This window comes from Delphinus delphis, chromosome 15 (assembly GCF_949987515.2).
Source record: "Delphinus delphis chromosome 15, mDelDel1.2, whole genome shotgun sequence".
In the NCBI taxonomy this organism is placed as follows: domain Eukaryota; kingdom Metazoa; phylum Chordata; class Mammalia; order Artiodactyla; family Delphinidae; genus Delphinus; species Delphinus delphis.
In genome coordinates, this window is record NC_082697.1 from 10142179 (window position 1) to 10169876 (window position 27698).

At 48.3% G+C, this 27698-nt stretch overlaps 1 protein-coding gene across 1 annotated transcript in view; it reads left to right on the forward strand.

The window, feature by feature from the left end:
* The window catches only part of NFATC2 (nuclear factor of activated T cells 2), a 138585-nt gene that overhangs the window by 51942 nt on the left and 58945 nt on the right, over positions 1–27698 (forward strand). Inside the window, exons 4-6 of the mRNA XM_060032666.1 lie at positions 10094–10296; positions 11240–11412; positions 25225–25365. Coding sequence (XP_059888649.1) covers positions 10094–10296; positions 11240–11412; positions 25225–25365 — 517 coding nt within the window. The remainder of the gene's footprint in view (positions 1–10093; positions 10297–11239; positions 11413–25224; positions 25366–27698) is intronic.

A 27698-nucleotide genomic window follows, 5' to 3' on the forward strand; every position in this document is an offset into this window, starting at 1 on the left:
GTGGACATGGTAATTGGAAACAAATTTAGCATGTTTCAGGCCATCAAGCCTCTCTCTTCAGTCATCGTGCTTGCTCTGCGGTAGATATGTCTGTTTTTAATTTCCAGTGATGTGAGAAATATAGAATGACTTGATTCTTAATTTAGAATACTGAGAGAGACTGACTTGTTTTGTTTTCGAGCCCGTGCAAAGTGTCTCATTCTCTTTTTATGGCTCGCCATGTGATTTTTAAAACGTGGCCTTGTGGAAGCGGGCAGGCGCAAGATAGGGGTAGGGGAGATTAAGAGGTACAAACTACTAGGTATAAAATAAACAAGCTACAGGGATATATTGTACAACACAGGGAACAGAGCCAATATTTTATAATAACTATAAATGGAAGACAACCTTTAAAAATTGTGAATCACTATGTTGTACACTTGAAACTTGAATATTATACATCAACTCTACCTCAAGTTAAATAAAAAATAAAATACAATAATAAAATAGAATGTGACGCTAGCAGAGAGGCGTCTGGTCACAGAGGTCTCCCTGCGAGGCTGAAGACATATCCGGCCAGCGGGATCCCCGCTTGGGTGAGAAAGCAGACGTGGGGCCCCTCTTCCATCACACCCTGGAGATGCTGTCACCTCTCCTTGGAGCAGGGGAGTCCCGGTGTCGGTTGTCTCACCAGCCGAGTCCTGTGCACGCTGAGCAGGACACAGTGTTCGCTGTGGGCCTGGAAGCTAGCTGCCGTGGGCAGCACAACCGCCCTTCGTCATGGCGGAGGGGAGGGTCTGGAGGGCTGATAGCCACTGAGACCCCGCTGGTGGGGCTCCCCTCCCTCCTAGGGTCGCTCACGTGTTGAGCACCTGCGTGGTGTTCTAGGCACTGCACATGCCTCTGTGAGCCAGACAGGTAAGCTGCTGCTGCTCTAGTCAGGGAGGGAGAAGGGAAAAAAATCAAATAAATATATCACGCGACAGCAGGCTACGGTAAATGGCTGTTGCAGCATAAAGCAGGGTGGGTAGGTGAAGAGTGAGATGGGCGTTGGGGGCCGTGTTGGGATGAGTGGTCGGGGAAGGGCTCTCTGATAAGGGGTCGTTTGGGGAGAGGTTTGAGCGACAAGGAGGATGAGCCCTGGGAGGATGCGGCATGAGCGCACCAAGCACAGGGAGCGCTTCGTGCTGAGACCCTGAGGCTGGAGCGTGCCTGGTGTGCGTGGCTTGTCTGAGGACAACGGGGCCGGTGTGGCTGCAGTGGAGGGAGCGGGGAGGGAGGGTTGGAGATGGAGGAGACGGTTCAGATCATATAGGATCTTCTGAGTCACGTTAAAGACATTGGCTTTTTGATCCGAAAAAGATGTTTGCTGTGGGCTTCCGAGGTGGCGCAGTGGTTGAGAGTCCGCCTGCCGATGCAGGGGACATGGGATCGTGCCCCGGTCCGGGAGGATCCCACGTGCCGCGGAGCGGCTGGGCCCGTGAGCCATGGCCGCTGAGCCTGTGCATCCGGAGCCTGTGCTCCGCAACGGGAGAGGCCACAACAGTGAGAGGACCGCGTACCGCCAAAAAAAAAAAAAAAAAAAAAAAAAAGATGTTTGCTGTGGCGGGGTGGGTGGGAGCGGTGGTTGAGTAGAGGAGCAACAAGATCTAATGTACAGTCTTAAAGATCATTCTAGCTGCTGTGTGCAGAAGGTCATGTGGAGCAGGGAGGAGAAGAGGTGGGCAAGGATGGAAGCAGGGAGACCCTGGAAGGAGGTTACTGCAATGGTCCAGGCAAGAGATGATGGTAGCTCAGACCCTAGTGGTGGTAATCGGGCTGCGAGAAGCAGATTCTCGCTGGATTTCAAACGCTGAGCCACCAAGACTTGCTGCTCCAGTGGATGTGGTGTGCGGTTTGCTTCTCTGTTGGTGTGGGCCCCATACCCTTAACTCGAAGGGACCCTGCTGGCACCTCTGCCTGCCTCTTCCTTTGCTGAAGCCCTCCACCTTGGACTCCTGCTCTTGACGTTTCTGTGGGTGGGTCCTGGGTCTTGACTTTTCTTACAGGATGGGATGGGACGTTGCACATGCATTTGTACCTTCATCCCTTTAGTTTACCTTCTTTGTGTCCCTTAAAAGAAATGTCAAGGTTTACAAAGAGAAAAGCAGATGGGGGGGGGGTGTCTCTTTCTTTGAATGAATATTTTGGCTTTATTTTTGTGGTATACATTCATTTGAGTTGAATTTTAACCAATATATTGGGTTTAGGGGAGCTACAACCATGGAGTCATGGGACAACAGAGCTCCTTACTGGGAATGATCAAAGTCCAGTGGGCATTTTAAAACAAGACCTGGTTTCTTTTCTACTTTTATTTTGGACACACACACACACACACACACACAGACACACACACATACATCCATCCCTTCTCCACCTTAAAAACACATATATTTGTTCTCACGGTTATGGTGTATTTTGGAGATTATTCTATATTGCTATATAAAAAGCTTCCTTAGGGTGCCCCATGTGGTTGCCCAGATTGTGCACTGCACAACTCCAGGGGTTGCCATTCATATTCACTGTCATGCTGGTCCCCAGCATACTCGTTCTTTTTTTTTTTTTAATAACAGTATTATACTCTGTAATATCCCAATACTGATTTAACCAGTACTCTTTTCATGGACCTTAGGTCGTTTCCAATATTTTGCTGTTTTAAAGAGCGCTGCATTGAATAACCTTGTCATTAGTTTTTCTCTGCACATCTGCCAGGGCATCCATGGGATAACCCACTTACCAGTAGTGGAATTACTACAGCAAAGGGAGTGTACATTTGTAATTTTGAAAAATAACTGCAAAATTGTCTATCACAGGTTTGGGTACACCCTGTTTCTGTGGGCTCTGCTCTTAGGTTTACATATTTCAACCAGGTCAGGTTTTACCTGGTTGGCACCCTTGTTCTGTCTTTTGCATCAGTCGCACATAGAGCAGATGAAGGAAATATTCCTCCTGGCGTCAGAGCTGGGTTCAAATCCCTGCACTGCTGCTTGCTTGGTTGGGGACCTCATGTCTCTGAGCCTCCGTTTCCTCTTCTGTAAAAGGGCAGTTGAGTTGTTGATGGAACTTTAGGAGGATGGAAAGGGGACAGGCACGCCACAATTAATTGGACACCTAATTATGTCTTGCAATTATGAGAAATATAACAAAGAAGACTATTGCTGGGAGGCCCCGCCTTGTCCGGGGAGCAAGGAAAGACTTTTTTTGGGAAATAGTATTTGAGTCACATTCTGCGGTATGACTAGGAATTACCTAGGGCAGAGGTGGTGGAGACGGTGACTGGGGGATTGTTTCTGAAAGATCAGACACAGAGAACCCCTGGTAAGGGGGTCGGGGTGTGATGTGAGGTGGGGTCAGATCGCACATGGTGGTGTCGTCAGTGGGAGCTGGGAGTTCATAAAAGGCCATTCTGGCCACAGGGTAGAAAGTCGTGGGTGGGGACCGGAGGGGATGCAGGGAAACTCTTTAGGAGAGAAATAGTCGTAGTTTGGACTAGGGTGGAAGTGATGGATGTGGAAATGGTGATGGATTTGAGTGCACTGTAGGAAATCAAATTGACAGGACTCTGAGGTGGATCCGATATGGAGGTGAGGCGGAGGGAGTTATCATGAATTAGGGTTTTTAATGATGTTATTAATATGTGCCCATTAGATGGATACGTAATGCTGAGATAAGAGTAAAATCATGGAGTAGTTTTCCTGGTGTGTGTGTGTGTGTGTGTGTGTGTGTGAGAGAGAGAGAGAGAGAGAGAGAGAGAATGAGATGGGAGTGGGCTTGGGGTAGCAGCTATGTTCTGCAATTTTTGCATCCAAAAGTAAAGGCAGAATTTGAGATCCACGTGTATTTGTAAAAAACTTTCTCCCTGCGTGCTGTGTGGCAGTTGGGAATTACAATAAAACATCCCCATGGGCTTTTCCCTTCTTTCACAATGTAATATTTGAGGACGATACCAATTTCCTAATATTCCAGATTCAACAAAAAAATGCTACTTAACATTGTTAAAGTTTGATTTTAGTAAAATTCAAAACAGTTTCCTTGGCCTGTTGCCATTTTGAAAATCAATCCCACGTTTCAGATTTGATGGCAGCCCCATCCATCTGAGAGTATTTAAAAACTCTGAACAGAGTTGATAGAAAAATTGTTTTCAAGGAAGTGTCATTTATGGGTTCTCATTGCAACATTATATAATGGGGAATGTTTGAACAACCTAAATGCCCAACTGTAGAGGTTAAGCTGTGAGTCCAAACATAGGATGGAAACAAGGGATGCAGGGCAGGGCAAAATTTAAGGTAGCACTCACTTTCAGGTACTCAGATAACATTTGCACAGCCCTGAGAGCCGGTGCCTCCTTAAACCATGTGCCCGGGGACCCTCACTTGCCTTGTGCCAGTCTAAGCCCAGGGAGATACTATGCAGTTATTTGAGATTGTCCCAGTGGACAACATTTAATGACAAAGGGCAATGGTCACATTATATTGTTAAGTGGAAACAATATCTGAAATAGAATCCCAGATATGTTTCTCGAAGTGCCTAGAAGAAGCGTCTGGAAGGATGTACACTAAAGTGCTTATTTATTTTGAGAGAGTATTTTCTCTATAATATATATATTTTTATATTGTCTATTTTTTCTGCAATGAATGATGAACCCTTATAACTTTTATAACAAGACGAAGGGAAAGCAAGTATCCACATGTACCTGTGCCTCAGGACAGTTCAGTTGCTGCTAAGAGGGGGCAGAGCTTGAATTTGGGGGCAGGCGTGGTTCTGATGCGCTTTCTCTGGGAAACGGGGGGTCTCTGAGATGTGGAGACCATTTCAAGTCTGGGTTCTTTTGGCTGAGCTGGTGGGATGGACCTGCCTGTCGTAATATATATAGTCCAGCATCTGGGAGCGTCAGGAGGCAGCTGCGACACCGGGGAAGCAAATCTGGCCACATCCCTGAGCTTCCACTCGATGGCTTTGGAGCTTAGGGTCATGAGCAAGTCACTTAACCCCGCTGAGCCTTGGCTTTCTCACCCAGAAAAGGGATCACCTTGCTTTTCCTTCCGTGTGTTGCTGTGCAGATTAAATCAGCTCTGACACCCCCTAGCTGTGCGGCAGGCCCTCATGATGTGCCCCAGAAGCACCCCTTCTTCCTGGAATCTTGTAGACTGCTTGGGAAATTTTCTGCGAAAAGCAGAAGACTTTTGCTCTCACCCTGGCTGCAGGAGGTGGAGCCTCTTGTGCTTTGGAGGTTGGCTGACCTTGAGCTTCTAGGTTCCAATGGGTGGGCAGGCGGGAGTCTGCTATGGCTGGGAGGCCACCCTGCTTGCCATGCTCCTGAGATGACCTTATCTTTGAAGAAGCCTGGAAAGAGGCCTCGAGACCCAGGTCTTCCTAAAATGGGGGCAATGGGGCATTTGAGACCTTGAGGGCAGGTCATGCCGTCCCAAGGCATCAGGTTCTGTTTGCAAGACCCAAATCACTCAGTTTTTGGAGAGGCAAGTAAATAGCCATAGGGTCTTACCAAACCTCCGGAGAGCTGGCAAGCCTCCTCCAGAATGCACACGCTCTGGTCATCTTCTGCCACCTTCAGGGAAGGGGAGGGTGGGGATCGGAGGGGAAGTGTTTTTTTCACGCTAGACGGTGTGGTTTCTTCCCCCACCCCCCTCCTCCCAGCCCTCCACGTCAGGGGCTCTTCAGCTGCCCACAGAGACGAGGGAATGAGTGCCTGGGTTTCACCACACATCAGGATGTTTGGGGTTGTTTTTCACCTCGTGGGTATTTCACATTCATTCTTCACTTCTCCATTCAGTTCCGTCCTATCACCTCCGTGTTTTGATTTGCATCAGCCTCCGATGACAAGGAGAATTCTCGTTTCATGGGTACCTCCTGTGTGCTGGGCTTTGGGGCCCTATAAAGGTCATCTTCTTTAGCCTTCAAAGAGCCCTGGGCAGTGGGAAGTGATGTCCCTGTTTTATAGGAGCAAATGGAGGCTCAGAGAGGTGGAGTCACTGCTCTGAGGTCACACAGCTGCTGATAAGAAGCAGGGCCTGGACTGAGAGCTGGGTACGTCTGACCAAACGTGAAATCCTTTCTCCTTCCTGCTCTACCATGCCCTCTGACAGCAGAGACCTGTCTTACGTGGGAGGGGGCGCTCACGAGGGTGAGGTGGGTTCCATCTGCTCACATGGCATCAGCTAGTCCAGCTCAACTAGGGGCTGCACAGCCCGGGACACACAAAGTTCCCGCTTAAAGAAGTGGGTTCTTCTCTTGAGGGGCAGCGTTGTTTGTCTTGGTTGCTGTTGCCGGTTTCTCTGGCTCCCTCCATCTCCCTTCCTCCTCCCCTGCCCCCGCCCCTTCTTGTTCAGCAGGAAGAGCACTCTTGATCTTATAATTTCGCACTTGCTCGTGTTTCCTTTGAGAACGTAATCTGCACTTTCTGAGCTGTAGTTGTAGATCAGAGAGCAGCCGTGAGTCTGTCAGCACGCTGGGAATGGACTTAGAGCCTGAAGGCCCGGAGTCCGCATCCTGGCCCTGCCCTGTACTAACAGTGTCCACTGGGGCAAGTTGCCAGGACTTTGCCAGCCTCAGCTTTCTCATCTATAAAATGGGCCCCTCCTACCTAGAATTGCTGTGATACATGTAAAACGTTGAGTGTGGTGCTTGGCCTGGGGACGGTGTACACTTAGCTGCTGCCCGGTTGTTGCTGGTGACCATTGATTCCACATGCTTATTGATCACACCGAACAAAACAAACACGCTTTCTCCTACCATGGACTTCCTGTTCAAGTGGAAAAGAGAGATACTAAGCAAATTAACAACTAACAAGAAAATTCCAGATGGTAACGAAGTAACTATTCCTGGGGTGTGTCAGTGAATGTTTAACATCTACTTCTCTAGAAAAAGCCCCGATTTGTAGCATTTAGCACTTTTTGTGGTGTAAATATTCTCATCGTGGCTAATTTCAGGCTATCAAAGTAATGTCTAATGGCTCTTAAAATTCCTGAAAATTTAAGCAACTGCAAGGGTGGAATAGCTGGCTCCGGCACTGGGTGTATGTAACTAATGTGGTTTGGGAAAGACCTGAAGATCTGAGAGCTAAATGTACCAGTGGAAGAGTATGCCAGCAGAGAAGATGGCTGTGCAAAGGCCCTGAGGTCGGAGAGAGCTTGGTGTGCTCAGGGAACAGAAGGATGGCTGGTGCTGGCAGGAGCCTAATGGGGTGGAAGGGCTGGAAGACGGAGGCTGGGCTGTTGGAAGCCTCATAGACCATGGTACCAAGTTTGGATTTTATTCGCCGGCCACAGGAAGTCTTTGGAGGGTTGTAAGCAGGGGAACGTCTGGGTCTGCTTTGCATTTTTTAAAGATCAGAGGGCTATTCTGTTAAAGACCAGCAAGAGGTCAGTTAGGGAGCAGTGGTGGTCACTCCAGGGAGAGGCAGTAGCGGCTTGGACTAGTGTACCATCAGGGGAGGGGACTAGAGGTGGCTGGACTCCTTTGGGATGTGATGGATTTTATCCCCAGGTGTTCTCTGGCTGTTTACCCTGAGTACATGCAGCCTGCAATTTCTGCTCTTAGATCCCGGGAAGGAGGAAGGAACCTCAGACCATTAGGGTCACTCTCTATCCTACCTGCTCTCCTCCTTGATTCTGATGATACTGTGTTTACCACCTCCTGATAAATCCAGGACAGGAGGTGAGGAAAGATATGTATCTTGGGTCCAAATGCAAAGCAAGAACAACAAAAACAGAATCTGTCCTCGAAGCTGCCCTTCCTCCTTTGATTTTTCTCAAGAACAGTACCTGTTCTTCAGTTTGCATGGGGGAGAAAGATAACAGACTGACTTCACTTCCACCTTTGCCCCAGGGTGCCTCTCCGGTGTGTATCAGACGCTTATGTAAATGTTGTAGGTGTCAGCCTGGCAGGTTATGAAGAAGGTTGCCATCTGGCTCTGCTCCACCCTTAGCTCGCCTCTTGGTCCAGCGTTTAGAGGGGCACAAGAGAACACCATCTTTCTGGACCAGCATCGTCTGAAAGACCTTTTCTCAATGATGGAAACGTCCTGTATCTGTGCCGTTCATTATGGCACCAGCCATTTGTGACCATTGAGCGCTTGGAAGGTGCGGCTCGTGTGACTGAGAAACTGACCTTTCAATTATATTTTTGTATTGCTTGCTATACTGGGCAGTGCAGTTCTAGACCATGTGTGATTATCTATTGCCCTGGAGCCTTTGGTTCTGGGCATTTGACTGGAGATCCTACTGAAATTTTGTAGAACTCTGTGGAAGGGTGGGGTCTCAGTGAGTTGTCACTTGTCATAACCCCGCTTCCGCCCTGTTTGCAGAGGAAGGAGCAGAGGCGCAGAAGGATTACATGATTTGCCCAGCATTTCTCAGCTGGGGAGTGGCAAGACAGGAACCCACCTTCTGACTCTTAGCTCAACATCCGTTTTTCTTTTCTTATGTATAATTTTCAAAACCAATGTTAAATTCCACAAGTTTCCAGGCAGCTCTTCTGCCTGTAACTTTGTGGATGAAGTTAATTCCTCTTTGATCACCTTCTCAACCTTGATCTCCTGCATCCCTAGAAGTGATCATGATGTGGTCGGTCTGGAGCGCATCCTTCCACACCTTTTCCTATTGCATTTACATGAGTATAAATGAATGGATCGAAACATTCAGCATTAAAAAAAATAAGTTGTATCCTGCTATCCATGTTTTTTTTTACGAATTGCTTTTCTTTTTTAATAGTGTGTCTTAGATCTTCCGGGTGAAGTTCACGGATCTTTACCATACTGGTTTTTTAACTGTTGTAGTCTTTCATAGCCTGGACATGTATTACTCATAAGCCTGATGGATGAAACTAATTGTTCATTTTTCTCTTCGTGTTAGTAAACATTTTTGTGCATATCTCCTGCATGCACAGCATTTCATCTGGGGTCCATACTGAGAAGTGGATTTATTAGGTCATAGGGAATATGTACTTTTAATATTAATAACTGCTACTCCAAAAATAGTTATACCAGTTTATGTTCCTATCAGCTATGGGAGAGTGTCTGTGTCCTCACAGCCTCCAAAACACTTGATATGATCAAATATCTACATGGGTGCCCATCTAATGGGCAAAAAATGATATCTCATAGTTGTTTAATTTGTATTTTCCTGTTTACAAGGCAAGTTGAACATCTTTTCTATGCTTTTCTTTGTTTTTCTGTGAATTGCCTGTTCAAATCTCTTGTCCAATTTTCTGTTGAAAAATTCATTATTGATTCATTCAGCAGATACGTACTAGAATGCCTACTGTGTGCCAAGCATTATTCTAGATGCTAGGGATTCTGTGGCAAGTTAAATAAATAGACATCCCTGCCCTCAATGAGGTGATAGTCTAGTTGTAGAAGAAAGACCCAAGCAAAAGGAATTGAGAAAATATATAGTATATTTTATGGGATTAAAAAGAAGGGAAAGGAGCTAGGGACAGCCATGGGGGTAGGACTCGATTTTCAGTAGGATGGCCAGGAATCTTGTCCTTCGCTTATTCACTTGTAGGCACTCTTTATTAATCCTTTGCATGTTATACATTACACATATTTTCTTCCAGTCTTTAATTTTCTATCAGTTTAGATGACGGTACTTTTGTCCTGCTCTTTCTTTTTTAAAATGATAAAATCTAACTTGTTAATTGGAATATAGTCATATAAAAACTGAAAGTTCCTTCTTTCTAGGCAACCCATTGTCAAGAGCTCTGGTTTATCGTTTCCACTTATTTTCTCTTCTCACTGCCACCCCCTGACCCCCGGTCACCAATTAAGCATAGTTTCTGGCTGTTTCTCCATAAATACAATCTGATCTATCACAGTCTTTCTCAGGGCTGCTTAATATTCCATTTTAAAGAGGATCCCTATAATTTATCCAAGCAGCCCCCTCTGGCTGGACATGCAAGTTGCTTCCAATTCTCCATGGCTCTAGACATTGCAGCAATTCTGTGTTCTTTCTGCTGCTCATGAGCTTCTTTGATGTTTTTGTTTGCTGGACTGTAGCCACCATACCCTGTATGTTAATGGTGCTGTAATAATTTGGTTTTGTTTTCTCCCCCTCAGCTCCATGGCTACATGGAAAACAAGCCGCTGGGGCTTCAGATCTTCATTGGGACGGCCGACGAGCGGATCCTTAAGCCCCATGCCTTCTACCAGGTACACCGGATCACGGGGAAAACCGTCACCACCACCAGCTACGAGAAGATTGTGGGCAACACCAAAGTCCTGGAGATTCCACTGGAGCCAAAAAACAACATGAGGGCAACGTAAGGGCTGGGGGCTGAGGGCAGTGGGTCTTCATGGGGAAGTGATGGGGCCAAGTGGCGGGGATTTGGGAGGAGGATGGAGTTGATGGAAGCAACCGTAGACAGTGGTTCCCAATTTGTGAAGGACCCACAGAGGTGTCTGTTTTAAAAGTCTCCATTTTCAAAGTTCTAGACCTAGATGTTTTTCATGTGTATTGAGAGGAAGAATACTTATGCATCTTTGGTTTATGTTGCTTGGGATGAGGCTAAATTTATTTACATTTATAAATTTGTTTGACTTAAAATTATTAAACAACTATGCAGATAGGTCTAACCTCACAGAGCGGATATGCATATGGCTAAACTGTGGGAAACATTGCACCCGTGTGTTGGAGTTTAAAAAACTTTATTAGAGAATAATCTCAAACATGAGAACTGCGAGAATTGTACGAAGAACCCCTGTTACACTGTTCGCTCAGATTTACCAATTGTTAACATTTTCCACATTTGCTTTATTACTGTTTTTCTCCCCCTCTATTTTTTCCTGAACCGGTTGTGAGTTAGTTGCAGACCTCATGCCTTTTTACTTTTAAATACTTAAGCATGCATTTCCTAAGAACAAGCATGCTCTCTTACGGGACCACAGTACATTTATCAAATCAAGGTATTTAATGTCCATATGACTACTCTCACTATTGCATAGTCCATAATCAATTTTTCCCAGTTGCGTCTTTGAGTTTTTCAGGTACTTTTGAGAGTAGAAAAGTAAGCCTGCAGAATCTCCCTAGAGAGGTGATTTCCACTGGGGGATTTTGCTAATTACTTTGTGTTTTACCCCCATTTTGGTTTAAATTCCTGGCTGAAAAATTTATCCGTGTATTGCAATCCCCCGCCCCCCTTGCGGGTGACCTTTCCTGCTCCCCGAGATGGTCAGTTGTCAGTGGGGTTCTTGGCTTTCCGGCAGCATTGACTGTGCGGGGATCCTGAAGCTTCGGAACGCGGACATTGAGCTGCGGAAAGGCGAGACGGACATCGGGAGGAAGAACACGCGGGTGAGGCTGGTGTTCCGGGTGCACATTCCAGAGTCCAGCGGAAGGATCGTCTCCTTGCAGATAGCATCTAACCCCATCGAGTGCTGTAAGTTGGGTTCTGGGCAGGGTCGGTTTTTGGCAAGTGCAGTGTATGTGACCCTGGGCGGTGTAGCCTGGGCAAGGTACCCAGCAAGAATGTGTGACCCGCAGGGGTCAGCGGTGGCCCAAGATGACCAAAGGGGCCAGAGACAGAGCACATTTCAGGGTTTCTCTCTGCTTCTCTTTACTTGTGGAGGGTTTACTGTCAAAAATAATGATGGCTGATAAGTAGTCTACAGCTTAGTTTAGAAGATTTGAAATGTATAAGTGTTGTGCTGGTCTCAAAAAGGGTAGATGCAGTTGGAGTGAGCTCACTGTACTTAGTGCCCCCCTTTTTTTTTTTTAGATTTATTTGTTTGGTTGCGTGGGTCTTAGTTGCGGCAGGCGGGCTCCTTAGTTGTGGCATGCGAACTCGCAGTTGCGGCATGCATGTGGGATCTAGTTCCCTGACCAGGGATCGAACCCGGGCCCCTTGCATTGGGAGCGCGGAGTCCCATCAACTGTGCCACCAGGGAAGTCCCTTTTTCCTCTTCTCTTTCAGTAGAATAATAATAGTATCACAGTGGCTCTCGCTTACTGCACTGTGACTCCACTGGTCACTAGGCTAAGTGCTCAGTGTGTAGTACTCTTTAAATACTCACAGCAGTCCTGGGCAATGGCTGGTGTCATGATGCCCATTTTAGAGAAGAGGAGGGAGAGAGGTGAGGGGCAGTGTAACGTGTCTCAGCAGGGCTGGGATTTGAGCAGGAGCTTTGGCATGCAGGAGCCACACGTCCCCATCACCCTCAGCACAGCCCATCACCCTCAGCCCATCCCTGGGCGTTTACTGAGAATCTGCTCAGTGTCTGGTGCTGTGCTGGGGGCCTGCAGATGAGCAAGATGTTTTCTCTGTCGTCAGTGAGCTTACAGTCTGGTGTAAGCTAACCCACACAAAGATGCAGAAGATTTTCAGAATCCAGTACAGAGTGGCCAAGATCTGCTGTTTGGAAGGTCTCTGAGCAGAGACCTGGCCCAGCTACATTAGGCTTCAAAAGAAGAAATCACTTTGAGATCATTCTTAGGTACTTTGGGCAAGTTTGTTGTTGGATTTTGTAGTTAGAGGTGACAAAGCTTATTGTCTGCTCAGCTTTTGAGAGTTGAGAAGTCATTTTTAAAAGCATAAAGAAAGAAGTAAGCATTGTTCCAGAAACAAAAGCTGTTTTTATTAGTTTTACAAAGTCTCGTTCTTCTAAGAATATTTTTGTGCTCTTACAATAATGTTCCATATTCAATTATGTTTCAGGGTTTTTTTCCCACCTTTTTACTGGACACTTTACCATAATTAGGTGTCACAGAATCAGCTGCCTGCAGAGACGAGGGAGGTCGTGGACATGAGTGGAGTGGGTTGGGTGGGTAGTAGTGGTAGAGACTGGGGGCCAGGGTGGCACATTCCCCACCTAAATGGGTTGCTGCTACCCAAATCCAGCCAGTGTTTCCATGTGGGAGTGTCGACTCAGTGTGGCCAAATCTGATTTTTTTTTTTTTTTTTTTGTGGTACGCGGGCCTCTCAATGCTGTGGCCTCTCCCGTTGCGGAGCACAGGCTCCGGACGCCCAGGCTCAGCGGCCATGGCTCACGGGCCCAGCTGCTCCGCGGCATGTAGGATCCTCCCGGACCGGGGCACGAACCCCTGTCCCCTGCATCGGCAGGCGGACTCTCAACCACTGCGCCACCAGGGAAGCCCCTGATTTTGTTTTTAAGATAAACCAATAATCTCCTGATTTTTAAGAAAAGCGACAACAAAGTCAAAATACTTTGTAGGTCAGCTGAGAACTGCACGTGGCTTGGTTTCATCAGAGGTAGTCTTAATCAGACACTAATGAGGAAAGCGAAAGTATGAATATTTTATGCAGAAAGCATTGAGGAAGACTGGCCTTCAGCCAGCAAGAGGAGAGGGCAGACCCTCTTTGGTAGAGAAGCCAGAACTTGGTCTTGATTGGTCTTTGGAAAAGGATGAAGGAGGCCTGTGATCTCTTCCAGGCTGGTGAGTCAGGATGGGGGACCAGGCTGAATGTGGTGGTGGGTTTGTACTCTGAAGTTAGAGGAGAAAGACCCAACAGCAGACAACAGAGGAAAACAAGCGTTTGAAAAACATCATCACAGAAACAGTGGAGGAATTCCCCTCCTCTGCCCAGCAGACCCCACCCCTGTCCCCCAAGTGCTAGTCGTGGTGACTGCCCCACCCTGGTCTTGGTTTTGAACATCTCAAGACATTTGGGGAAGGAAACTCAGGCTCTTCCTCAGTGATTTGGGGGATTTTGAGAAGATAAGGTCTTGCCTTTCTGGCAAATGACTCAGTCTCCAGGATGGGGCTGTGGTTTGTAGCAAGGTGGGGATCAGGAGGCCTCAGGAGGGACCGTTGATAGGAGCTCCTATTCTCTCCATCTTTGGGTCCTTCAAGTCATTCTATCTCCTGTCAATCTGAGACTTTAAGCGTCATCACTGGTTGCACGCACCTCCAGCAAGATCCTCAGGGTGTTAAAAGTTGCGTGAACTTTGAACATAGCAGTTTTTTGCTTTCCTATTCTTATAAAGACGTGTTTGGCCGATTGAACTACTGTGCTTTGACAGATAAGGAAACTGAGACTTTCTTGGTAAGGTGATTTCTTGTTAAGGTGATTTACTCATTTTTACTCGGTAGGGAGCAGAGGCAGAGTCTCCAACTTTCTAGTTCTGTGAAATAGCTTCTTTTGGTTTCTTCACCACCAGCCTCTCTGGCAATACCAAGTGGAGCTACCGATGGGCCACCCTCCCTCTCGCGGAGAGAAGGCAGAGCCTTCTGTCATTTTTATCTCCTTCTTTGTTCTGTCTGGCAGTTCTATCAGCATTTATGGACTAATTGAATGACTGTTTGATCCTTAGGGAGATGTTCAGTATTTGTTGACAAATTAGTCTGTGACACGTATCAACACAGTATGTGTACAGTAAATATGTGTTGACTCATTGACTTCATGTCCACCCCTTGGGGAAGGTAGGTGGGTAAGAAAAACACTCAGTGGGCTGGTGCTCATTTGCAAGCCTAACTTATTTACTTTGGAGATGTCTTTTACGTGACGTCTCAGGGATCAAGGTTGAGTTCTCAGAATCTAGTAGAAAAGTCTGGAACAAGCTGCTGGAGGCCACTCTTTGGAAAGTGGAGTTACTTGCTAGAAAGGCAGATCTCTTCTGTTTATTATAGGCCTGTGTGCCCAAGGGCACATCTCACCTGTGCACAGAGGGACACCCCATGTTTCTAGCTTTCTGTTTCCAGCGGATCTTCAGTGTTGCCAGGGAGGTCCTTTGAGTTCCCTCCCCTATTCTCAGCAGAGACTCTTTCGAACCTTCTCTGTCTCCCAAGCTCTGGAGGCTGCCCCACCCTCCTCCCACCTGGAGGAGAACGTGGAAGAGGTCAGGAAGCAACACCCTTGTCTTGCCCAACAGAGACCCTGCACACGGTCCCAGCTGTGGGCAGCCTTTCCTCGTCTGGGACCCTTGGAATAGGACAGTTCGCCTTACCCCCTGGGTTCCTGAGAGCTCTCAGCTTCAACTCCAAGTTCCCTTGTGCTGGTGGAACCCTTGCTTCCCTCTTGTGCGAGTTCCCAGGGCTGGCGAAGACAATTACCACCACCTGGGAGCCTTCCAGCCACAGAAATTGCTTCTCCCACAGATCTGAAAGCCAGAAGCCCTAAATCAAGGTGTCATCAGGACTGGTTCCTTCTTGGAGGCTCTGAGGGAGGGAGAGCCTGTTCCAGGCCCCTCTCCTCCGGTGGTGGCCGGCAATCACCAGCGTTCCTTGGCTTGTAGACACATCACTCCAATCTCTACCTCCATCTTCACGTGGCCTTCTCTGTGTGCCCTTTTTTCTCTCTCCTAAGGACACTCTCATGGGGTTTAGGACCCCGCAATCCAGGATGATTTCATCTTCATCCTTATTCACATCATTGAAGACCCTGTTTCCAAATGAGGTCACATTCTGAGGTTCTGGGTGGGCAGGAAGTCTTGATGGCGGCTCAGTTCAACCCATGACACCTCCTCAGCTGCATTTCTCGGCTTCACTCTTCTCTCTGCTCTGCAATTCCCAAATGCACGGGCATCCTCCTCTGGCTCCTAGGCTTCTGCCTATGCTGTCACCTCCATCCAGAGCAATCTTAGCTGCATGTTGGAATCACCTGGGGCTTCTAAGAAAAAATAGGATGCCTGAATCCCACCCCAGAAACTCTGATTCAGTTGGTCTGCGTTGAGCCCTGAACCCGGAGACTTTCAGAGATGCCTAGTGATTCTGACGTGTGCGGCAAAGTTAGAGACCTACTGCTGGGAGGTGGGGTTCCCGCATCCTTCAGTTGCTTAGTTAACCCCTCCTTATCCAAGGCCCCACCTTAGATGGCCCCTTGAGGACGAAGCTTGCCCTCACCCCACAGGGTATAGGGTCCCCTCTCTGTGCACTGACACCCAATTTACTTATCAACCTCTCTTAGGTAAGGTTAGGGACCAGTGGGCGTTAGCCAGGGCCTGGCACATAGCAACTGTCTCTAGAATGTTTGTTGAAAAAAATGAAAGTGTGAAAACAGTGTCCCCAGGCTGCCCAGCAGGAGAGAGAGGCAGCCATGAGACAGAGTGGATGTGTCCCCAGGGGCAGATGCCTTCTCCCGTGAGAACTTTCCTTGGGTTTTCTCCTTGCCCTGCAAAGGGGCCTCTCTGTGCATCACATTTCAGGAAACACCTAAAGCAATTTCCCACCAGGCCCTGCCCGCTCAGAGCACAGAGTGTAAATTCACTTTGCTCGTTTTGCAGGAGCTGGGGGCATGGGTATGAGGTGTGGACTAGAAAATGGCTTTTCTCACGTGGTGTTTTCAGTCTCTCCCTTTTCATGACATAATTGTGTTTTACCAAGGTATAATTAAGATACACTAAATTGCACAGACCGTAAATCTTCTGTTCAGTGGTTTTGACAATCGTATACACCAGTGTGACCACCACTCCAAACAAGATACAGGGCGTTTTCCTTCGTTCCTGAAAGTTTCCTCCTACCCCTCAGCCAGTGCCCCCTCCCCAGCCCCATACACAGGCAAGCACTGTTCTGACTTCTATAACCATAGATGCGCTTTCCCCATTCTAGAACTTCATGTAATGGAATAGTACAGTATGGACTCTCTCGTGTCTGGTTTGTTTTACTTATAGCATGATGTTTTTGAGATCCGTCGCTGTCACTGCGTGATTTGCTGGTTCATTCTTTTTTTTTTTTTTATTGCCGAACAGTATTCAATTGTATGAATATAACAATTGTTTATTTACCACTGATAGACATTGGGGTTGTTTCTGGGGTTTGGGGATCATGAATAAGGCTGCTAACATTCCCCTTCAAGGCCTTTGTGGACAGATGCTTTCATTTCTTTTGGGTAAATACCCGGTAATGGAATTGCTGGGTCACGGGGAAAAAAACCCATGTGTTCCAATGTATGTATTTTCCAAATCGTTTTACACTCTGTACAAGAGTGTCTGAGAATTCCACCTGCTCACTAATATTTGGCTTTGCCAGTCTTTCTAATTGTAGCCATTACAGTGAGTAAAATGGTATCTCATTGTGTATAACCCATAATTTGCATTTCCCTAAAGACTAACGACGCTGAGCCCTAATCTGTGTGCTTATTGGCTGTCCTGTGTCTTCTTTGGTGAAGTGTTTGTTCAGAGCTTTTGCCCGTTTTTTATTGGGTGGCTCATACTTTTATCGTTCATACACAGTAGCTCCTTTCGCACTGGGTATGAACCTGTTGTCAGATTTATGTATTATGAATATTTTGCCCCGGTCTGTGGCTTGCCTATTTCTTTTCTCAATTGTGTCTTATTAAGAGCATCAATATTTTATTTTGATGAAGTCTAGTATATTCTTTTCTTTTCTTTTGGGATTATTACTCGTTCTAGTCTCCCAAGAAATCGCCACCTATCTGAAGGTAGCAGACATCTTCTCTTCTGTTTTCTTCTAGAAGGTTTTTGATTCTGGCTTTTAGGTTTAGGGATACAAACCATATCAGGTTAATTTTTGTGTATGGTGTGAGATAGGGTCCAGTTGCGTTGTTTTCCGTATGGAAATTCAGTCGTTTCGTATGCCTTTTTCTGAAAGTGAGAGCTTAGACAACCGAAGACTGTTGCCTCCCTCACCACCTCCCCTTTACTCCTCCACTACACGCTCCTAAGTCTGACGTGGAAGATGGGGGATCACACAGCAGTGCTGTATGGAAATCCTTAGAATTAGTGAGATCAGACAGGCAAATTGATTTTGCTTTGCTTCATAAATCAGAGATGCTCTCTTGCCCATCTGCTCCTTCCAGAAGCCAAAACGACCCACATGATTCTTATAGGCCCCTTAACATTATTCTTTTAATTAAAAATATATTTGGAGTGCATCATATAGTACTAGGAACTGGGGATGCAGCGGTGACCAAACCAGAGTCGTGGCCATCATGGAGGCCACATTCTAGTGGGGAAAACCCACAGTCAGCAAGCAGGCAGAGACATCATTTCAAACAGAGCTAACTGTCATGGTGAAAATAACAAAGATCATGTGTTAGTGACTTGGGGGTGGGGGAGCAGCAACCTTAGTCATTCTGACCAGGGAAGACCTCTCTGAACAGGTGGCTTGTTAACCTGGACCTGAGTGAGGGGGGAGCATGGCCCAGCTGGAGGGTAGAGCAGGTGCAAAGCCCTAAGGCAGGGATAAGCTTGCCATCGTCAGGGAACAGAAAGGCAGCCGGGGAGGCAGTGTGGAGTGACGGGTAGGGAGAGGTGTAGGAGGTGAGGTCTGAGAGGAAGCAGGGGACTTTGGATTTTATTCTAAGTGAAACGGGAAGCCTTGAGTTCTACATAAGGGACTGGCATGATGTGATTTATATTTTAAAACTTGTTTAGCACAGTGCCTGGCACAGAGTAGATGCTAATAAATACTTGAAGACCAAATGAAGGAAGGTAGGACGTGAGGGGGACATGAAGGGGAAGAGGTAAAGGACAAGGAACTATTATCAGTCACCTACTGTATGTCGAGCACTTTCTCTGTTGCTGCTAAATCATTGGGAGGACACCAGGAACTCAGCATCTGTTCCAATTTTATAGATGGGAAAACTGAAGCACAGAAAGGTTAAACTAATTGCCTGTGGTCACACAGCTAGTAAGGGACCAAGCCAACTGTGACGACCATGTCCTGCTGGATCCCAGGACACCAAGGTTGAGCTACATCACGAGTGACAGACTAATTTGGGCCAGAACTCCAAAGGGTGACGTCATCTCATATAAACTGGAGACCAGATCAGCGACCCTTAGGGAACTGTGGCCACCCTCCCACCGCTCTGCAGTGGACTGTCTCCCTCGAGACCCTGTAGCAGTAAATCTTGGGTGAAATTTGGGCAGAGGGCAGGTAGGCCAGGCCTTTGTCTGCCCCGGCTCTCTAAGGTGGCTTTTAAGTGATGACTAAGGGATCACATTCAGAAACATCAGAAAACCAACATGTTGGGAGGAAGCAGGGTTAGGGTGATGGTTAGGACTGTGGGTCTGGGTTCACATCCTGCCTCTGCCACTTACTAGCTGTTTAGTCCCGGGGAAGTTACTTAGCACTCTGTGCCTCAGTTGTCTCATCTGTAAAATGGGGATGGTAGTAGTACCTATCTCAGTACAGTAGAATAACCCCAATGCCTCTCTTCTGGTATGTCTCATATTTTCCCACTTGCAGCCCTCCCTGTAGCTCTGCAAGGCAGACGTGACATACCTCTGGTTGCCACTCTGTCACTGCCGAGAGCCCACAGCCCAGGCAGCAGTAGGTGTGGGAGTTTAACAAACACTAATTGTTTCAGGTGAGCTGGCAGCTAGCCGCAAGCCCTGCTGCTGAGAGGAGCTTAGATGATTATCTGTCTGGTGCTGTGGGTTGGCTGCGTGGTGATTACAGGAAAGCTGGGTTTTTGGGGAGCCCAGGATTGGGGTGGCTTCTCCACTGATTGATATGGTTACCTGACCCTGCGATTATGGCCTTTTACTGAGCTAGTTTGGCGGGGCTGGGGAGGCAAAACTCCCCTTTATTGAAGAGCTGTCACCTGCCCCCAGCTGTCACATCTATTAACTTGTTTCTACCCTCATCGTAGCCTGGGAAGACTCAGAGACTCTGAGCTTATATCTAGTGGGCTGAGGTTCAGAAGCGCTGACTGATCTGAGAGTCACGTGGCTGGCGAGGGAAGGGGCAAGAACTGGGGGTTAAAAACCCATGTCCTTTTCTCTGTCTGGGCTGCCTGGGTCCGCCAGTGACCAGGGAGCTCATTAGTCAAATGGAGCTTCATGGAGCGCCCTGTAAGGGTCTTGGTTACTGGAGATATGTGGGAATATTCTGCGGGGGCTCCTTGTTAATGTGTTGGAATGGAGAAGAATAAGAGCCCCTCCTATGGACCCAGCACTGTGGGGATTGGACGAGAGGTACCAGTCTTTCAGGGCCGTTGTTTGTGCTCCTTTTTCCGTATGAGGAAGCTGAGACCCCCTGAGGTCAGAACGGGCAGGTGGTCTCATGCACTGCAGACCCCCTGCATTTGCAGACACCGCGCCCCAGTCCCGTGCCGTGAATGCTGACAGGTCCCTCCCAGAGGTGAACCCCATACTCGGGGAGAATTGGGTTCCTCTGCCCCAGGGTCCCGCTTCCCAGGGAAGACCCATCAGTGGCCAGGGCGGGGTCTGAGGGAGCCTGAGGGGCCAGTCTGCCGGCCCTGCTCCCGGCCCCTCCCCGGCGAGGCCTGAGTCAGCACCATGTTCTGGGCCAGGCCCGGCTCAGCCGGGCCAGGCTCACAGCCAAGGACAGGGCCTGATGTACAGACAGGAAGCGTTTACAGCAGCTGGGATGAGGGGTGGTCAGAGCTTGGGCCAGAGTGAGACCGAAGGGGGCCCTCCTCCTGGTCCGGGCTGGCTGGCGGCTTTCCCAGTGGGTCCTTCTCCATTTTACTAAAAAGAGGTCCCTCTGGGTAGGGGAATCCCACAGTCTGTGTTCAAGTTCTGCCTGTCCGCCTTACGTAGCTGTGAGCTCTCAGGCATGTGACTTCTCCTTTGGGAGACTCAGCGCCCTCACCTCCAAAATGGGACTCATTCCTGCTTGTGGTCTCATGAAGTTTAGCAATAAAAATAAACATAACAGACATTCATTGAGCCCCGATGAGGCGCCACACACTTCCTGTGCATTAGCTCATTTAATCTGCAAACCGCTCTCTGAGGTTGGCCCTATGATGAGTCCCATTTTATAGATGAGAAAACAGAGGCGCAGAGAGATTAAATGACTTGCCCAAGGTCCCAAAGCTTGGATGTCACCGAGCTGGGCTTCGAACTCAGGCTGTCACGTGGCAGCATCCTTACTTTGACCCATGACCGTAAATTGCTTCTTCATGTGTGTGCTTTATAATATAAACAAAAACATATATAAAAAGTGCTGGAATCCAAGGCACTCTCTATGGCAGCTGTAATTATTCACTGTTAGCAGAACCCACCCACTCTGCACAACCAAATTTCCCTGACCAGCTTCTCCCGCCTCTCTCCTGGGGTTCTTGGGTAGACCATCATTCTTGGCCAGGCAGCCCCCTGTCCAGGCTGACCTGGAGGACCCCCGCCTGGTGTGAATTTCCCTCTCTGAGCCTTTACCGCCAGCTCTGCTCCCAATCAGCCGCTGTTGCTAGTGAAAGTAAACACCCAAACTGGCTAAACCAACAGCGCCCTGTTGATTCAGAGCTCATAAAACAGAGGAGCCCCAAGCCACTTTATGACGCGCGAGAATCCAGGGGCAGGAGGGAAGCCTGAGGTAGTCTCCTGGCTTCGAGGGCCACCTTGACGCTTAAGCCAGAGCTGAGGGTCTAGCCTCCACCCACAGGTGAGACCTGGGCCGTGGGCTTGGCTTTAAGCTGGTGGCCCCCTGTTTGGTTAGAACACTGCCGGGTTTGGGGTTTGGACGGTCTGGAATCTCCAGTGGTCGAAGAGCCGAATGGGACTCGGTGGGGACGGCTGCGGGTGGTGGTTCAGGCCTGGGGGGCCCAGTGGGCTTGCAGAGAGCCCTCCCATAGGCCCTGGACCGTGTCACCCCAATTAGTAGCCCTAGGTGTTGGAGGCTGCGTCAGAGAGGGAGAAGGAAGTGGACCCCAGGAGGGTGGTTTTGGTTGCTGTCTGCCTGTCTTCAGTTCCTCTTTCAGGGGCTAATTGGATTCATTTGCTTTGCCTCTGGGCTCTCTGAGGATGCGGGGGGCCTCCCCTGGAGGAGGTCTTCTCGTCCTCAGGTGGCGTCTTAAGTGTGAGACCTGGCTGTCAAACAGAATGTGTGTAACAAGTCGCCTGGAAAGATTGTTTAAATGCAAATGTCCAGGCTCCTCTAGGAGATTCTGGGGCGGGGGGGTTGGGGGTGTGGCCTGGGGAAGCTGCATTTTTATTAAGCACCTCCCCCAACCAGGTGATTAGGCTGCAGGTGACCCGGGAAGCTCCCTTTGAAAAATGCTGGGATTCAGGGCCAAGAAAGATGGGTTTTGGGTCGGGATCCACCAAGAACAGCAGTGAAGAGAGCAGTACTGTGTGTAACCACGTGGACACGGTCCGTACTTACTTGGTGAAATAGCTAAGACAAGACAACAGTGGTTCCCGGCGCTGAGCACAGGGCAGCTGCTCAGGGAGCTCCAGCTCTTCCTGTTCGCCATAGTGGCCGGTGTTGACTGAGCCAAGTACACTTTCTGTGAATTCTCCCATTTAACCCTCACAACAGCCTGTGAGACGGGTCTGCTAACAGCCCCATTTTTCAGATGGGAAAAGTGAGGTTTAGAGCTGGGAAGCCCTGTGCAAGGATCACCTGGTGGGGACTTGCGCTGGAACTGAGGACCCTCCAACACGACAGCCTCACCCAGGCAGGAGCTGCCTCTCCGTGAAGCGAGTTCTGAGCGTCTGTCTTTCTGTCTGTAAAATGGTAGAATTAGGGCCAGGGGGTCATTATTGGTTCAACTCCCCAGCTGATTCTAATGTGTAGCCAGCACTAAGCAGTTCTTCTCAGACTTGATAGCTCATAAGAATCACCTGGATTCCTTGTTAAGCTGCAGATGTGGGTTCAGTAGGTCTGGGGTGGGGCACGAGGTTCTGCACCTCTAATAATACCGCCCCCCGCTTCCCTTGATGCTGATGTGCTCGGCCCACACTTCGAGTTGCAAGACTGGAGTCCAGATAAGAGCTCACAGGAAGCCGGACTGGACTCTTTAAATTTTCATTAGAAAAGATAGTTTTCCTTCAGTAAGGGGAAGGAGCAGGAAATGCAGACTTGGCAAAGGGAGAATCAGTTAGTTGCTTGAAACTGTGAGGCTGTGGAGGGAGAAGCAATGAGTTTGCTTCAGGAAATAGCAGAGTTGTGTTCACAGCAATGCACAGTGATTCACGGAGCAGCCGTCTGGCCCAGCCTCCCGCCCACTGCTGAGAGCTCATGGCCACGTCCAGGCCCCGGCCTCGCTGGCTTGGGAGCCCTTGGCCGGCTTGCCCAGGAGCCATGACTCAGGCTTTCCACCTGCAAAATGGGAAGGATGGCTCTTGCCGCCTCCCCACCCATCCCTGGGACCAAAAGCCCCCACTGGCCCCCTGAATGCATCAAAGGCAGATCTTAAAAGCTGGGACCTGCTCTTCTAGGCGGTGTGGCTGCTGCTTTCACTGCTAGTAAATCCCCATTGGTGGCAGCTCAATTAGGAAGTCATACAGAACTCCTCTGTTGAAAGAAAGGCTTAATAACCTGGCCCATGTGGGAGAAATTAGCAGCTTCTGCAGAGAGGCCTTTTTAATACGTACTCTTAACTGGCAGCCCCTTAGAACCGCGCTGGCTGGTGGGCCCCTGGGAACAGAGAGCCTGGGCCGAGCCTGGGATGGGAAGATACCGGCAGGGCCATAGCTGAGAGTCATCCGGCTGCATTTTCAGTGTAAAGTGTCTGGGAGCGTCTGGCCCGCAGCAGACTCCTTAAATGTCACCAAGTGTGTGGCGGCTCCTGAAGGGACTGATTTCAACGTGGCTCTGGGGCCGAAGGGAGGGGGGTGCTGGACCTGGAGGCCCAGGCCAGCCAGGAGGACAGGGTTGGGTCTGAGCCTCGGGCCTCACGTGGCTGCGTCCCCGGCTCCCGGATGGGGAGGTCCGCAGGCCCCTGGCACGGAAAGGGCTGGCCCTCTGCCCAGTTCTTGGGCTCTGGGAGGAACGCCAGGAGCTCAGGCTGACTCACCCAGGGAGGGCCGGCCTCTTCGGCCCACGCTGCCAAGGCGAGGCCGAGGAGATGGTCCCTCATGCTGGATGGGACCCATTTCTCACCCTGCCCAGGGAAGGCATCTGGAGAGGGTCTTCATTCTTTCCTGCAGCCTACCTTCAGAAGAATTGGTTGGCTGGAGGGGCTAGGAGATGGGGTTCTGGAGCTGGACAAACCAGTTCTGGAGGGGTCAGATCTAAGCGTCACCCCATCTGACTTCTCCTAGGCTTTCGTTTGCTCCCCAAAGGTGAATAATTTTAGTACTTCTTTTCTTAGAAGGTTACTGTGAGCATTCAAATATGTCATTGTGGTTAAACACTCAACCTGTGCCATTCCTCATTGTAGATACAGATGAAGATGTAGGTGCAGATGTGTAGAGATATCGATATGTATATGTGTGTCAAGATATATTGAGACACATCTGTATCCATACATATCTCCATCCATCCATCAACCCTTCCTCCCTCCCTCCCTCTCTCTCTCTTTCTTTCCTCCCTTCCTCCCTTCCTCCCTTCCTTCCATCTATCAGTACTTGCATCCATCCATCTCAGGCATCCCCTGCTAAGTCCTAGGAACTGTCCCCAGCCCTGGGCTCACAGCATGCCCAAAGCGACGCTCCTCCCTCCTGGGCTCACGTTCTCGTGGGGAAGAGACGAAAGACAGATTAACCAATAAAGCTACATGTAGTGCGTCTGAAAGTGGAAAGTTCTTTGGAAATGATTAAGCAGGATAAAGGGGAAAGAGGGAGAGACACAGCCAGACAGATGGAGAGAGGATGGGTACTGCTGTTTTAACTCTGAGGGGGAGAATGGAAGGGTAGGGGTAAGGAAGCTGCCCTGAGGAGGTGACATCTGAGGAGAAACCTGCAAGAAGTAAGGAAGGTAGCCATGCGGGTAATCAGGGAAGAACCTTCCAGAGAGAAAGACTTGAAGGGGCAGACATTGAAAGATAGGAGCATGCGATGTATGTTTGAGAGATGGTGAGAACATTCTAGAAGTGTGACTGGAGCAGAGTGAGCAAGGGGGAGTTCTAGGAAGTGTGGTCAGAGAAGTGATGGGGGCAAATCATGTTCAGGATGGCAAACGAATTCCAAGGCCAAGGCATCTGAACCTTTAGGAATCAGGTCCTGAAGTTTACATCCGTGAGCCCTTCGTGTGTTGCTGACATCAAGTGCAGGAGAAGAGAGTACGTTCTAGCAAAGGAAATCTCTTACAAAAAAGTTGATTTGCCCATCCTTTTATTAAAAAAAAAAAAATCAAATTCTTACTCTCCTTTCCTCCCTCAAAGGAGAACAGGCATCTGTCTCTCGATTCACGAAAATGAAAAGTGTTGTTAGGAGAAAATTAGCCGAAATTACTTGGGGCATTTTGACAAGAACATAACATTTGCATAGTCACTGGTTGCCAGGGGTGAGGCTTCCATGTTTGCAATGACAACAAGTGACCAAGGTGGGCAGAGTGCATTGTGTCCCGTTCCCGTGAAATCACTGGACGATTCTGCATGGGCGTCTCCTGTCATCACACTGTCTTCTTTTTCTCCCGCCCGCAGCCCAGCGATCCGCCCATGAGCTGCCCATGGTGGAAAGACAAGACATCGACAGCTGCCTGGTCTACGGGGGCCAGCAGATGATCCTCACGGGACAGAACTTCACGGCCGAGTCCAAAGTCGTGTTTACCGAGAAGACCACAGGTCAGGGGGCCTTCTGAGTGCCATACAAAATTGACCATCTTTTTCTTTCCAATGACATTGATTTGGGGGATAGATCCCATTGTGTAGTTTCCTGTCCTGCTCTCCTTACCATGAGAAATTTCCCTTGTCTCCAGTGATCTTGATATCGACACGGTTCACCATTGCATGAGCGTGTTATAATGTATTTTAACTCATCCTTGCTTGTTTTGTTGGATGATAAAGTTTTGCCCACCCTTAACTTTTTTTTTTTTTTTGCGGTACCTGGGCCTCTCACTGTTGTGGCCTCTCCCGTTGCGGAGCACAGGCTCCGGACGCGCAGGCTCAGTGGCCATGGCTCACGGGCCCAGCTGCTCCGTGGCATGTGGGATCTTCCCGGACTGGGGCACGAACCCGCGTCCCCTGCATCGGCAGGCGGACTCTCAACCACTGAGCCACCAGGGAAGCCCCCCACCCCTAACGTTTTTTAAAAAAATTATATTTTCACATCAGGAGACACATTCTTTTAAGTTTTTTACTGTTATCAAGAAGGGAGGGCTAGCAACACAATGATTAATCGTGCATGCTCTGGCCCTGGGTATCCTGGGTTCAGATCCTGCCTTTGCTACTTGCTTGCTCTGTGATCTTAGGCAAATCACCTGACCTTTCTGTGCCTCCATTTCTTTATGTATAGAATGATAATAGCAAGAGTTATCACCCCATAGGGTTGTCGCGAGGATTAAATGAGTTAATACATGTCAGGTGATTATAATGGCACCAGGTATATTGTTAGTCAACAAATACTGGCTGCTTGTATTTTTATTATAAATAGTACTGCAGTTAATCTTGTTATACTTGGAGGATTAATTAATCTTCTTATACATGAATCTCCATGTGTATCTTTTTTGTTTATTTAGGGTTTATTCCAGAGTACAGTTTTGGATAATCATTTCGAGAGCTTGAAATACATATTGCTTCTAGAATTCAAATTACCTTCCAGAAACATACAAATGGGAAACTTCCACCAATACTGTGTCAGTGATGGTTTCACCCCATCCCAGAAGTGCCGTGTTTTTTAATTTAAAAAAATATTTGCTGAACTGGTACTGTTTTGACTTGGCGCTCCTTTGCTATGAGAGGTTTAATGTTTCTGTTTATTGGACCTGTGTATTCCTTCTTATATGGACTGTCTGTTAATGTGATTACCAATGAGGACATGGTAGAAAGACAGTGATCAAAAGTAGGAAAAATATCAGGTTATATAATTTACTTGATAGTTATCGATGCTAGGCCAAGCTTTTTTTTTTTTTTTTCTTCCTATGACATGATTTCCAGTTAATTCAAAGGGGTGTTTGTCTGTTTGTTTACTGCCCTGAGGAGGAACCACAGACTGTCACAGGCAGGTTGTCCACTTGTGGGGATTCTGCGCTGCATGAGGGTACCTCCTCTGGGGGCTGCTATTCAAACTGGATACATCCTGCAGCTGTGTGTTACTAAACTTCTGATGGGAGGAAGCGGAATGTCTTAGAGAAGGGGTGCTTCTTCCCAATTCACACAAAGCCTCCTCGTGAGATGGGCTGGCCCTGTGACTAGGGTGTGACAACTGCTTCCTTACACTTTGGAAGCGTGATAGAAGGCAGGTGGTTTTAAAGAAGTTTGACGAAGCCATTGCCAAAAAAACCCCACAAAAAACGGGCATCAAGTCAGGCTGTGGCAGTGGGGAGACGGACAGGTGGGTTTGAGTGGTTCAGAAGGCATGTGGTCAGTCCCTGCGGGTTTGAGGGGCTGTGGTGGCGCTGTGAGGGGAGAGCAACGCAGATGTGTAAGTGGGTGCATTGCATCTGTCATATGGTTGTCCAGTACTTTATTTAACCATTCTCCCTTTATTGGATGTTAGGCTGCTTCCAACTCTGTGCTATTGTAAGTAACTCAGTGATGAACATCCTCGATATTCCTTTGGTCAGCTAGGTAAGGACTCATGTTCTCCAGCCAGTCTGCTTGTGTTCGAAGCCCAGGTCTACTGCTTTCTAGCTGAGGGACCTTGGGCAAGTTACTTAACCTCTCTGGGCAACAGTTTCCTTCTCTGTATAAAGAGAATGGTGGCAGTTCTACCTCATAGGGTGGTCCTACGATTAAGAGTTCATAAATGCTTGGTACAGTTGTCCCTCAGTATCTGCAAGAGATTGGTGCCAGGATCCCCGTGGATACCAAACTCTGCAAATGCTCAAGTCCTTTGTATAGAGTGGTGTAGTATTTGCATAGAACCTATGCACATCCTCTCATATACTTTAAATCACTCTAGATTACTTATAAGACCTAATACCAGGTAAATGCTATGTAAATAGTTGCCAGTGAAT